At 48.3% G+C, this 14,522-nt stretch overlaps 1 protein-coding gene across 3 annotated transcripts in view; it reads right to left on the bottom strand.

Annotated features, from left to right (window-relative positions):
- The window catches only part of Stk10 (serine/threonine kinase 10), a 137,146-nt gene that overhangs the window by 74,552 nt on the left and 48,072 nt on the right, over positions 1 to 14,522 (bottom strand). For all 3 annotated transcript variants that reach the window (XM_087194835.1, XM_004836381.3, XM_004836382.3), the window contains exons 3-4: positions 5,554 to 5,602; positions 290 to 439 (exon numbers count right to left, since the gene is read on the bottom strand). In XM_087194835.1, coding sequence (XP_087050961.1) covers positions 290 to 439; positions 5,554 to 5,599 — 196 coding nt within the window. In that variant the 5' untranslated portion in view covers positions 5,600 to 5,602. The remainder of the gene's footprint in view (positions 1 to 289; positions 440 to 5,553; positions 5,603 to 14,522) is intronic.

Here is a 14,522-nt window from a genome sequence, read left to right as displayed (position 1 = left end):
CACCCCAAGTTGTCTTCAGACAGTGACAAATGTTCCCACAGGGCAAAGTCACCCAGGTTGAGAACCACTGGGTCAGCAGATGAGGATGGTGTCACTCACAGTCCACAGCTAGAGGGCGGAGGACTGTCTATCTCCTGCAGGTCGAAGGAGGAAGGACCAAGCTCAAGTTCCCTCTCATGGGAAGGGCCAGGCCACCGCGTCCCTAGCCAACTCCTCAGGCTGGTACTATGTGGCTCTGCCTTTCCCACCCTGGACACCCTTCTCCCCATCACCTGATTACCACCCTTACCCAGTCTGATGTCTCCCTCAAGGGTCATCAGCACATTGCCAGCCTTCAGGTCTCGGTGGATGATCTTCTTGCCGTGCAGGAAGTTGAGGGCTTCCAGCATCTGGCGGCACACGACCTGAATCTGGGGCTCAGTGAGGCCTCTGTCCAGCTCTGGAAACAGAGAACTGTAGTCAGCTCAGCAAGCACTCACCATGGGCAACTGAAGTACAAGCATTTTACCTATATTGACCCATCCTGTCCCCAGTAACTCCATGGAGCGGGCAAAGTTATTATCCCTGTTTCACGGATGAGGAAAACAAGGCTCACAGAGGTCATTTGCTCAAGGTCACCCAAGTGAGGAGGACACAGATCTGAGATTCAAACTAGAAAGTCTTGCTTCAGACCTGAGGTTCATAAACACAACCCCAGTAACATGTAGAGATCCACTGTGTCAGTAGACATAGACTTTCTTACTCTGTTTTCCACTGCTATAACAAAATACCTAAAACCAGCTAACTGATGAATAGAAATGTATTTGGGTTCAGGATTCTGGGGTCCAAGAACATGGTGCCAATGTCTGGTGAGGCCTTCTTGCTGATCATGACATGGAGGAGGCCATCACATGGAGAGCCAGAGCTCAGGTCTGTCTTTGCGTGCGTGTGCGTGTGTGTGTGTGTGTGTGTGTGTGTGTGGTATTAGGGATCAAACCCAGGGCCTTGCACATGCTAGGCAACCACACTACCACTGAGCTACCCCACAGTCTTTCTCTCTTTTTTTTGGTAGCGGCAATCGAACTCAGGCCCTTATGCTTACCAGGCAGGTGTGGTGCTACTGAGCTAAATCTCTGGCTTTGTCTCTTCTGCTTATAAAGCCACTAATCCCATCATAGGGGCCCTGGTCTCATGACCGCACTGAATCCTAATCACCTCCCACAGGGCTACCTCCAAATGCCATTAACATGTGAGTCTGGGAATTAGGTTCTGAACACATGAACTGTGGGGGACACAGTTAAACTGCAACACCTTGTGAGTGCTTATTAGGTGTCAGGCTCCGTGCCTGGCACAGGGATGCAGAGAAGGACATGAACAAGGTGAAGGATGCTCAGATACTTGAGCTATGCCTTGAGGGGAGAGAGGCGAGAAAGTGGGACAAGGGCATCTCAGGTCAAGACCAGCAGAAGCTGATGTGAACTGGTGCTGAGGAAATGTCTGTGCCTCTCTCTCCCAGGGGCCAGGAATCCACAAGCCCTCCGCCAGGTTCCTTGGGAGCCAGGGCTGCAGGTGCTGACTACACCGGCCTGAGAATCCTGGACCGGAGCCTCCCTCTCTGGGTCCACAAGGTGATCCTTTCTGTGTGGCCTCATCCTTAACCTCTGTGTCCTTAGCTGGAGCCGGAACCCAGGCCCTGCCCTCCGTAGCTATGTGGCTCCTGACAGATGGCTCAAGCTCTCTGGGCCTCCACTTCCTGATCTATATGATGGGATGATTACACTTTATGTAGGCAGGGCTCTGTGCACAAAGCATGTTAACTTTTCAGGGTGTCAGATAGGCAATAAAAAGTGATTACTGTGGCCAGGCGTGGTGGTGCACACCTGTAATCCCAACACTTGAGAGCCTGAGGCAGGAGGATCACTGTGAGTTCAAAGCCAGCCTACATGGAGAGACCCTGTCTCAAAAAAACATGATTATGCTGTTTCTGAAATGAGTCCAGGGATGGAATATAGCAGGTTTTTAAACATGTTCCAAATATGACTTACGTCTGATTTACTGACATAAATAAAAAATGAACAATAAAAGTAACAATGATGATGCTAAAGATAATTATGATCCAATCACCACCATTTTTGAGCCCTTATAATGTGCCAGACATTAGACTAAGGACTAGTGCATAATTTCATTTCACACTAACCACACAACGGTGGTGTGATCCATTCCTCAAAGTCAGGTTCATTGAAGTACAATTTACAGATGATAAAATTCACTTTTATTTGGATGGACAGATCTATAAATTTTAACAGTCACATGATCCCCACCACAATGTAGTTCCAGAATATTTCCATCATTTTCCAAATTCTCCCATGCCCTTCATAGTCAAAATTTCCCATCTTCAGCCTGTAAGTAATCAGTCATTTGAGTTGTGTCCCTATTGTTCTGTCTTTTCCTAGAATGCCATAAAACTGCACTCATACAGTAAAGTCGTTCAAGTCCAATAAATTTTTAAGAATAGTTTTTAATTATAGAGCATTACATGAATACCTTCTACTTTTTTTTTTTTTAATTATATCAGCCGGGTGTGGTGGTTGTACTTCTAGCCTCTGAGAGGCTGGGGCAGAAAGATTGAGAATTTGAGGCTAGCAGGGTAAATTGTGAATTTTAAAGGAAGGGCTGCAGTGTGACTCAGTGGTAGAGTATTTGCCTACCATCCTCGAAGCCCAGGTGAGTCTTAGTCTCTTCTAAGGCCACTTCTAATCCCAGTCCTGACCCTTGCACTAGAAGAGGGTTTAGAGCCCAAATGTTTAACAACAGGCAAGATGTGGCCAATCATGTCCTTTCCTATCTAAACAGACACTAGGCATTAGACTAGAATGGTCATACAGTGACCAGCCACATGGAGTTCTCCCCATCTCACAAAAGGGTCAGAGCTCAGTGTCCCACAGCTAGAAACAGACAACTGCAAATGGACCCCAGCTCTCCCGTCCCCCAGCCCAGGCTGGTAACTGCTCCCAACCCTGCAGGACAGTGGGAAGGTGGAGGAAGGGCAGAAAGCGCCTAGGGAGGGCAGGTGTCTGTGGGAGGCAACCCAGGCACAGAGCTGTAACTGGGACATGGCTCCTTCCTTGTCAGGTGACTCCAGAGCAGCTTCTCACACTGCCTGAGCTTTGGGAGTGGTCAGGGGCTCTGCAGTTGGCTCTGGGACATTCCCCAAAGATCCATGTAGTAAAGCTTGGTCCTCAGCTTAGCACTTTGGGAGATGGTGGACCTTTTTAGGGGTGGGGCCTCATGGGAGGCCTAGGTCACTGGGGGCGTGTCCTTGAAGGGGAGAGTGGGTGCTGGTCTGCTCCTGTTTTTCTCTCCCAAAGCAATGGGGCCGACAGACCATGGACTGAAACCTCCAAAACTGTGAGCCAAGATAAACCTTTCCTATTCTTAATTTTCCTCTTTGATTTTCTTAGGCATTTGTTAAAGTAACAGAAAACTGACTACCATAGGGCTCGAAGGCCTGTGGATCCAGCATTTCTATGGCTCCTGATGAAAATGTTCTATAAATGTGAAACAGCCCTGAGATAAATGGGGAGTGGGGTGGGACTGGACCGACGGATGACTTTCATACAACATCATGCTGGACCACTCTTGTTCTGAGCCATTCTAGAATCCTAGGCTTGCCATTCACCTTCCGTGGACCTAGCCCATGGCTGCTCCTCTCTCACTGCCCTGAGGGCTGGCACAAGCAGGGAGTGATACAGATCAGGCAGTGGCTAGGAGGGAGGGTCACCCAGACCTGGGTTTGTATCTCAGTTCTGCTCTTCAACAGGGCAAGCACCTCCTTAACCTCTATGTCAGTCAGATTAAGAATAAAACATAGCCAGTGGCACATGCCTGTAATACCAGCACTGTGGAAGGCTGAGGCAGGGGGATCTCAAGTTCAAGTCAGCCCTGAAACTTATTGACTTAGGGAGACCCTGTCTCAAAATAAAAACTAAAGAAAGGGCTGGAGATGTAGCTCAGTGCAAAGACCCTGGTTTTAACCCTTAGTACTTGAGAAGAAAGAAGATGATGACGAAGAAGATGAAGATGAAGGTGAAGAAGATGATGATGATGAAGAAGAAGAGGAGGAAGAGGAGGAGGAAAACAGAGAGATGCTCTTTCAGATTTTATACTCGAGGTTAAATGAGGATAATAGATGTGAAAACACTGACACGATTTCTGGTACACAGTGACTGCTCACAAAGCTGTGGTTTAGAAGTGATTTGAGGCTCATGTGCTGGAAAGCTTGGGTCTCCGTGTGGCCGTGTTCAGGTGGCAGAACCCTAAGAGGTGGGGCCTAGCACAGGTAATTAGGGGCACTGCCTACAAGGGGATTAGCCCTCAAGTGAGAGCGAGCTGGTTCTTACAAGAGCAAGTTGTTATGGGGACAGCAAGGCCGCCCCCTGAATCTCTCTGGCTTCCTGTCTCGCTGTGTCCCCTCCTCTGCACGGGCTCCCAACACTGCGATGCCACGCTCCATGCAGCCCTCACCACACACCAAACACATGGACTTTCAGCCTCCAAACCTGTGAGCTACATAAACCTCTTTCCTTTCTAAAGTACCCACCCTTGGGTGCTTTGTTTTTGCAATAGGAAATGGACTAAGCCCGAAAATAATGGTTATTACTAACACCTCATTGTCATTGTTGGTGTTGGTATTGTTCAAGCTGGCCCAGGACATCAAGACCTGATAACATTATAGAGTATTTCCAAAATGGAAACTTGGTCCCCCATCCACCAGTGTTGACAGGTGGGATTCTGGGAGGTGACTGGCTCCGCCCTCATGAATGGATTAATGGCACTGTTATGGTTACCATGGAGGTGGGTTCCAAACCAGGGGACGACTGCAGTTTCCCTTCTCTCTTGCCTGTGCTCTCTTGCCCTTCTGTCTTCTACCTTCCACCTTCCACCACAGATGGCATAGCAAGAAGTCTGCACCAGACACTGGCACCTTGCTTTTGGATTTCCCAGCCTCCATGACCCACATTAATCTCTGTTCTTTATGAACACTCTTCAGGATCAAGTGTTCTGTACAGCAGCAGAAAAGGATGTAGACGAGTGTTCCATTTTTCAAAGAAACTCCCTGTCAGATGTGGTGGCACACTCCTCTACTCCCAGCTACTCAGAAGGCTGAGGCAGGAGGATCCCGAGTATAAGATCAGCCTGGACAATTTAGTGAGGTCCTGTCTCAAAATAAAAAATAAAAGGAGCTAGGATGTAGCTCAGTGGCAGAAGAGCCCTGGGTTCGATCTCCAGTACTGCACACACAGAGAAGGACCCTTCAAGTGTTTCATTCCCACTCCTAAGTGTGCTGTGTGGTCAGGCAAATGAGGTGCCACACCCATCTGACAGCCAAGGAAGCTACAGAGGGTCAGTGACTGGTGAAGGAGCCGTGGCCTTCGAATGGGAAGGGCTGGTCTTCCAAAGACTGCCCAGCAATCTCTCCAAGAGCTGACCCTTTGGGGGACAGAGCAGAGATGTGCTCAAGACTCACTGCACATCCTTCTGTCCCCAGCACGCTCTGGTCGGAGGAAAACTCACCCAGCATGATGGCGTCCACAGCTCCCCCAGGGCAGAACTCGATCATGATCTGCAGGAAACATAAGGCCGAGTAAGATGAGCAGAGGCGCCCTGCCCTGAGAGGGGAGACCCCACACACCAGTGTCCCAGTGCCCCAGTCCAGGCCTGTCCCCTCCTCCCCCTGCCAACCTGTCCCCAACCTCACAGGTGGTTCTGACACCAGGACAGTCGCCTGGGTGCTTCATTTTTTTCAAAAAAGAAAAACCAAGCCGCTGTGGAACCACAAGCTTCAGCAAGGGCCTTCTCCCCAGGCCTCACCTCCCTTCCCGCCAGCCCACCCGCTCCAGCCCTCAGCGTTGCCCTGCCTCCCACGCTCCATGGCCACGCCTTCCCTGACCGGTCCCAGGCAGCCACACCCTCACAGACCTGGCCCCCTGCAGTCTCTTCTCGCTACCTTCCAGAGCCTGAGCCCTCATTGCCTCGGAGCATCAGGGCATTCAGGTCTTGAACGTAAGCTCAGATGGGGAAACTGAGCCTCAAAAAGGTGGTGGGACTGGCCAAGTCCACAGATTATTTGGTGGCAGGTCCTGGACTGCAAAGGAGGTGTCTTAACCCCTAGGACATTCACTTATTCATTTACTCACTCACTTGTTCATTCACCCATCCATCCGCCATATACCTACTGTACACCTTGTGGGCAGAAGGCTCCAGAAGAACCACCAGTCCTAGGTCCTTTAAGGGCTCTCAGCCTAGCACAGGGGCCAGAAAAGGACAAATCTAGTAAAAAGTGCAGCAGGTGGTGACTCAGTCCTCCCTTCCTAGCTCAGTCTCACAGTCTCATCTTCACTTTCTCCTGACACACTCAGGCTCCTGTCCGCCTGCAAAGATACTTATTCACCTTTCCCAAAGAAGGGACAGCATCACACACTTCAGGACAGTCCCAGATCAGTGCCCAGCTTCCGCTCTCAGCCCCACAGCTGAGGCGGCTCTCTCTAAGCAGGAAAGCAGCCCTTACTCTGACCCAGCTGGGCCCATGCCAGCTCTCCAGCCCAGGAGTGGGTTGGGCAGAGCCGCACAGGATGGGGGGGCCTCCCGTGCATGGCTGACCGTCCAGAGGGTTCCCTGTGGAATCTAAACGTGAGGATGCAGTGAGACTCAGCTTTGGGGCCAGTCATGGCTGGGCCCAGGTTCCGGGTCCACAACTCTCCAAGGCCCTGAGTCATCTGAAGTATGTGAGCCTGTGAAATGGGGCTGCTGATGCTTGTAACTGAGGAACAAGCCATGCCCGGGTACAAGAAGCCAAAGGTCACACAGAGAGCTTTGAGTTGGGCCAGGGATGTGACAGGTTCAAGGCCTTAGAGGAGCAAGACACTCCTGGGCCTTCGAGCCCTGCCACACACTGTGGAATGGGATACGCCAGTGCGGAGAGCACCAAGGGCACCTGCCACTCACAGCCACTGCCCACCCGAGAGGGAAGATGTGGTCTCCTTAGGCTCCTCTGGTCACGCAGGTCCTCCCTGGCCATCAGCATCAGGGCCGGTCTTAGCCTCTCCAAGACTCCTCTCTAACACAACGGTGAGCATCATTCTCAAAGAGGAGCCATGAGAGCTGTATCCATCTCTCGGTGACCCACAACACGGAGCTGGAAAACAATGTCTGAGCAAAAAAGGTTTTTCATGTGGCTAGCTGACCCAATTGACAAAGAGCCACCCCCAGCGCATCCCCCCTTCCATATTTAACACATGTCCTCCTTCATTGTCCTTGCTCTCACGGAGTGTCTGTATCCAGTGTACTTTTCTATCAAATCATGTAAGCTAAATGTAACTTCCTCAACCAATAAGCTGATGATAAATGCCTTGCTTCTGTCTCCCCACACCCCTTTCCTTAACTCATATAAACCCTGTTCACTGCCCGCTTCGGGCTGATTGCTTTATGGAGAAATCCCCGATCAGTCCGCTGTTGCAATAAACTTGCCTCCAACCTCCAGGTTCATTCTCAATTCCTCTTAGCCTGATCTTGCTATACCACTAAGAGCTGCCACACTGTGGACTGTAAGTCTGCCATTACAAGAGGAAGAAGTGCATCTTTCTTCTACCCTTATCCATGCATCCATTCATTCACTCTCTTAACAAAACATTCTTGTTCTGGTTTGGAACAGCAATGATTTGGCACTAAGCCTCTTGAAGTACAATATCTCATTGTTTCTTAATAATTGTCAGTTCCACAAAAAAGGAGCAGAAACGACTAATTACTGCTGGGCGTGGTGGCACAGGCCTGTAATCCCAGCACTCAGGAGGCTGAGGCAGGCAGATCGCTGGGAGTTTGAGACCAGCCTAGGCTATACGGTGAGTTCAAAGCCAGCCTGAACTAGGGGTCAGGGATTTAGCTCAGTGGCACCGTGCCTGCCTCGAAAGTGCAGGGTCCTGAGTTCGATCCCCGGTAGGTTAATAAAAAAAAAAAAAAAGCCAACCTGAACTACAAAATGAGACCCTGTTCCAAAAAATACCAAAAACAAAAACAAAATTAAAAAACACCTACTAATTGCCGGGAAAAAAATCAGCTATAAGAGGCAATGGTAGAAAAGAAGCAAAACTGTCACCACAAAGGGACACTGGCTGAGCAACGATAAGGTACACGTGATGCACCATAGCCCTCCCAGGAATGGCCACACCTACAGGCCCACCAGGGTGTCCGCCTAGTTGGGGTGCAGCCAATGTGAACTGCTATTATGATTCCTTCCTGCACTCATGGGCCTGTATTTTGCTGTTTCTGATCTGGGCTTTTTGGGTGTTTTGGGTTTTTCTTTGAGCCTGCATGAAAGTTACCCCTTCACTTCTCACCCAGAAAAATGCAAATAGGTACAAATGTGTGTGTGCAAGTCCACAGAATCCTTGCACACCCCGAAGTGCCACCACCAAAGCCAGAGTAGGAGCTGGGCTTGGCTCCCAACGTCTTACTGCCCTCCTAAGCTTAGCCCTGCCAGCCCTGTGTGTCACGCAGGCTACCACGTGGGCCTGTAGGATTTTCTGCACAGACAGGTGAGGTGGTGCCTGGGACATAAAATAGCCAGCTCTGATGCACGGGGCCGTAACTGCCCTCTCTTCTCTAACAGAGCACCATCTAAAGGAAGAGGCAACAGATTTAGGTTCGGCTCTGGCAGGGACACTTAACTACGTGACCTTGGATAAGTCAGTCTCCCCGAGACTCAGTTTCCTCCTCTGTAAAACAGCTTATTTATTTATTTATTTTTGAGACAGAGTCTTGCTATGTAGTTCAGGCAGGTCTTGAACTCACTATGTAGCCCTGGCTGGCCTCAAACTCTTGATGTTCTTCTTGCCTCAGCCTCCAGAGTGCTGGGATTACAGGCATACACCACCATGCCAGGCCCAAAACGGCACTAACAAACTGCCTCCATCCTCTAGACAATTAAATGAGATTCCTGGCATGAAAGTACAGCATGAAAGCCACACTATTAATATGTATTTCTTAAATCTCTTGCAAACGTGACACTCTTCAGCAGAAAAACGTCACACTCAGACCATGTTACTCAGGCTGCCCACAAAAATATGCCTTCCCAGAATGACAGTTCATCCACGCACCTTCAGCAGTTAGGAGCCAGTGTGGGGCATGGCCAAACCCTGGTGGGCCCTGCATCTTCCACTGAAACTGTCCCTTGCACAACACCGTTTGTTACCCAAGGTACCCTCGACTCAGCCTCTCTGGGGGCAGAACTGGGAAAGTGCATGCATTCTGAGAACTGGGCTCATTTCCTCTGCTGAAGTTCAAGAGCTCTATGACCCCTTTTATTTTTACTTTTGCCTTGGCTGCTGGGAAGTTTGAGTGAAGCAAGCTTCCTCAGCTTCACTTTGATTCTCACACCCTACTCATTGCTTTCAGTACATGGGTCTGAGGGATTCAGCCTTCAGCCTGTTAGTGGCATAGGGCTGCAGGGGGCTTATATTAGAAATGTGTCAGGGCCGAGTGTGGTGGCACACACCTGTAATCCCAGCACTCAGGAAGCTGAGGCAGGAGGATCACCACAAGTTCGAGGCTGGCCTGGGCTACATAGTGAGACCCTGTCTCAAAAAAACAAAAAATAGATATAGATAGATAGATAGATGTAAAAAAATAAGTAAATATGTTAGAGCTTGCACAGAAATACATGGGATTTAATCAATAAAGCAATTATCCCAATAGTAAACAGTAAGACAAGCCCCATATTTCTGTTTCTGCATCCATAGATTCAATCAGCTTCTGACTAAATATTCATGAAAAAGTGCCTCTGTACTAAAAGTTACTTTTTCTTGTCACCTTTCCTTAAGCGATACAGTATCACAATTACTGACATGGCATGTACATCATCTCGGGTGTCCTAGGTAATCTGGAAATGATTCAAACTGCACAGGAGGGCCATGTAGTTATACACAGCAAAAACTACGCCATTCCACTCACCTACAGACTTTGATATTCACAGGGTTGATGGACCTAATCCTCCACATATAGGAAGTGGTGACTATAACAATGGTAATAATAAATGCAAGTAAGGGCTGGGGATTTAGCTCAGTGGTTTTGCCGCCATCTGCCTAGAAAGCGCAAGGTCCAGAGTTCGATTCCTGGTACCAAAAAAAAAAAAAAAAAACCAAAAATAATAAATCCAAGTAAAATAATAATCTCAATGCCTTAGGAAGTTATTCAATACACACACAAGGAGAGTGACAGCGTTTACATTCATAGACATATCATAGGAGGTTTGTACTTTTAGGCATTTTATACATTTATTCAATCAAAATGTGTCATAAAATTTTTGCTGTAAATAAATATTTTTAATGGAAAAGACTGGCCTACTGGGTATGACTGCATATGCCTGTAATCCAAGCACTCTGGAAGGCTGAGGCAAGAGGTTAGCAAGTTCAAACCCAGCCTGGGCAACTTAGCAAGAGCTTATGTCAAAATAAAAAGGGCCAGGGATTTAGCTCAGTGGTTCCACCGCCTGCCTTGTAAGCACAAGGTTCTGAGTTCAATTCCCAGTACCAAAAAAACCCCAAAAAACATAATCTCATTTTTAGAGCCAGGGATTTAGCTCAGTGGTTTCGCCACCTGCTGCGCAAGCGCAAGGACCCGAGTTCAATCCCTGGTACCAAATAAATAAATAAATAAATAAACAAACAAACATAAAAGTGCTGGAGATGCAGCTCAGTCCAAAGGCTATGGGTTCCCTGTACCACAAAAAGAAGGAAGGATGGAAGGAACAAAGGAAGGAAGGAGAAAAGGAAAAGAGAAAAAGGAAAGAATGGCCTAAAATAACGCCTGACTACAGATACTTCTGCCCCTCCACAGGGGACCAAGCATTGTGCTGCCTACAGTGAAGCTGCCACGGCTTTTTGGATGCGCAGGCTGCTCAGGACCAACGGAAGTACAGCTGTTACCAGGCTCCCAGCACCAAGGTCTGGTTCCTGAATCAGCCTGGAAAGTGAGCAGCCTAACTTCTAAGTGGCTCAGGGTTTTTTCCAGACCTAGAGAACCAAAGTTTGGGATGGTTTAATGTGTCAGCAAGTAGCAACTGAGTAACCACCGAAGGCCCACATTGCCAGGCACAATGGGGGTCCATCAGAGTAGCATTCAACCAACAAACACTACCTGAGCTCTTATTTGTGTCAAGCCTGGGGACTGAGAACCCAGGACAAATCAGACAGGCTCTTGCCCAAGACCACCAGCAGAGGAAGAGGCAGACATGAGTGGTGCAGGATCATGTTACCAGGAGCCTGCGGGTACAGTGATCACATGGACTGCAGCTACCCTGGAGGGCATCCCAGAAGAGGTGACGTCAGGCTGGGTTCCAAAGGGAGATGGGGAAAAGGCCAAGGACATTCAGGCAGAACACAGCAAGAGCAGAAGCGGGGCATCATGGGAGAACACGGCAGGCGGGCAGCGTGGAGCACTCAGGGGTTCAGGAGGATGGGACAGGAGTAGGCTGGAAAGGTCAGTCAGAACTTGAGCTTCAACATTTCAAAGTATGAGCCTTATCCTGAGGGGTGTGTGTGTGCATGTGTGTGAATGTGTGCGTGTATGCGTGTGTATGTGTGCGTGCATGCGTGCGTGTGCACAGGATTTAAGCAAGGGGTGCTGTGGACAAGTCTCTGCTTTAGGATGACCCTTCTGGATGTGGACTCTTTGGAGGCTGGAAAAGAAAGGGAAGAGTAGATTTGGGACAGACAGGAAAGAGGACACTTTATCAGTCCAGGTGCCTGGGGCATCATATGGGGGGGGTGTGCCTCCCACTCCAACAAGGTATTTTTTCCTTCCCCTCTGCGAAAAAGCCACAAGAGCTGGCTGGGATTTACCCCATCCCTGCCAAGGGAAGGGAAGGGAAAGAAGGGATAGTGTGGAATGCCACGATGTCTCACTGTAGAGCCAGCTGGGAAACACAGCCCTGATGGGTGCAGGCAGCCATCTTGTGACATGAGGGAAACCAATGTGAAGGCAAAGCTGATGTACACACAGAAGGAGAGAGAAACAGCAAAATAGAAATCCCCCCGTGCTCACACCCCACCTCCTTATGGGCTTTTCAGATAAAATGGGTGACACATTTCTTCAGTTGTTTGGGTTGGTCTGATCGAGGTTTGCTGTTACTGGTTACCAAAAGTACCTGGCCTCACACTTGGCAAGACATAAAGAATACGGGCCGGGGATTTAGCTCAGTGGTACCACACCTGCCTGGCAAACTCGAGATCCTGAGTTTGTTCACCAAAAAAAAAAAAAAAAAACACATGAGGAATATGAATGAGGGCCATGAGGAAGGAGGATGAGGAGGCCAATTCAATGGGCAAGTAAGCCCTTCCCAGGAAACACCCAGAGGACAGTCCCAAACTCCAGGTGGCACCAGGTGAGATGCTACCATGGTTCTCAAACTCATGTATGTGTCATGATTACCTGGAGAGCTGGCTACACCCAGACCGTGGGCCCACCGCAAAGTTTCTGACTCCGCTGTCAAGGGCACAGTCTGAGAGTCTACATTTCTTTTTTTTTTGGGTACCAGAGATCGAACTCGGGACCTTGCACTTGTGAGGCAGATGGCAGAACCACTGAGCTAAATCCCTGGCCCCTGCATTTCTAACTGTGCTCAGATAATGCCGCTTGTGGTCCCCGGACCACACTTTGAGAACTACTGCTTGATGGAGATTTTCCACAGGGCAAGAGGCCTCCCCTTGGGCCTTCTGCCCTACAAAACTTCAGTGCAACACGATGGTGGAGACACTTGGGGGCACATGGCATCGGGATCATCTATTTCATGCTCCTGCATTTCATCAGCAGTTGTCCTTTATCTACCTACTTCCAAGCTAGCGCTAGGGCAGGTTGGAAGCGTCATCCCAGAAGCCTCACCAGGAGATGGCTGGAGAAGCTCGGCATTTTCACAAGGCTTTCAGGATCTGCATTATGAGGGACAGTGGTGGAGTTGCTTCAACTAGTATCTACATGTATTACATAGCCTCCCATCTGTAAAAAAAAAGCCTTGCAGGTCTATGAGCACATGTCAAGCGGCACATGGGGGTTAGTGAAGCTCAGGTAAGTAGAAATATTACTGTAAGTACCAGCAATGAAAGAAAAAAGATACACTGGACTCCATTAACATTAAAAAATGATTATGGGGGCTGGGGACTTAGCTCAGTGGTGCCGTGCCTGCCTTGCAAGCGCAAGGTCCTGAGTTTGATCCCCAGTTCCAAAAAAAAAAAAAAAAAAAGACTGTGCACCAAAGGATATTAGCAAGGCTCAGCATGATGGCACATACCTGTAATCACAGCACTTGGGAAGCTGAGGCATGAGGATTACCACAAGTTCAAAACCACCCTGAACTACACAATACAACTCTGTCGCAGAAACAAACAAATAGGGCTGGGGACTTAGCTCAGTGGTTCTAGTGCCTGCCTCATAAGCGCAAGGTTCCAAGTTCGATCCCCGGTACCAAAATAAATATACATACATACATACATACATACATTTGTACAAAACATAGGAAGAAAGCTTCATAACATTAGCCTTGAAAAAAGCATAAGCAACAAAACCAAAAATAAACAAATGAATGCCATCAAACTCAAATGCCTCTGTATGGCAAAGAAAACAACGGAGTAAAAAGGTAACCTATAAAACAGGAAAAAATAAAGCAGGCATGATGGTCCACACCTGTACTCCCAGTATGCTGGGAGGCAGAGGCAGAAAAATTGCAAGTTCTAGCCCAGTCTGGGCAACTGAGCAACTTACCAAGACCCTGACTCAAAAAAAGGGGGGCAGGAGGCTGAGAGTATAGCCCAGCACGACGGCCTGGGCTCAATCCCAGCAGCAAAGAAAGGGTAAACCGTATGTTTAATAAGAGGTTTCTCTCTACAATACATAAGGAACTCCTACAACTCAACAGCAAAAACAAACAGAAACTAAAATCCCAATAAAAATGGACCAAGGACTTGAATGGACATTTCTTCAAAGAAGACATACAACTGGGTAGCAAGTACCTGAAAAGATGTTTGACATCATGAATCATCAGGGACATGCAAATCGAAACATGCTGTCAGGATGGCTGTTATCAAAAAGACAGAAGACACCAAATGCCGGGGAGGGTGCTGAGGACAGTGTCCCTTTACACTGCTGGGAAAAGACAAAATGGTGCAGCTGCTATAGAAAATGGTACGGAAGTTCCTCCAAACATTCAAAGTAGAGCGCAGGATCCAACAGTCCTGTATCATGGATTTATCTAAAAGAATTAAAATCAAAATCCTAAGGAGCTATCAGATTTCCCACATTCACTGCAGCATTACTCACAAAAGCTAAGATATGAAAACAACCTAAACATCACAAACAGATGAATGCACAAAGTGAGTGTGGTCTATACATACAATGGAATATTACAAAGGCTTTAAAAAGAAAAAAATCCTCCAATATGGAACAACCTGGATAAACTTGAAGATGCTGTGCTAAGTGAAGGGAGCCAGATGCAGAAA

This window comes from Heterocephalus glaber, unplaced genomic scaffold (assembly GCF_053883595.1).
Source record: "Heterocephalus glaber isolate CG9 unplaced genomic scaffold, H.glaber_assembly_v1.0 deba00001606, whole genome shotgun sequence".
In the NCBI taxonomy this organism is placed as follows: Eukaryota; Metazoa; Chordata; class Mammalia; order Rodentia; family Bathyergidae; genus Heterocephalus; species Heterocephalus glaber.
The sequence above is the reverse complement of the archived record's forward strand: the minus strand, read 5'-3'. Positions and strand labels throughout refer to the sequence as shown.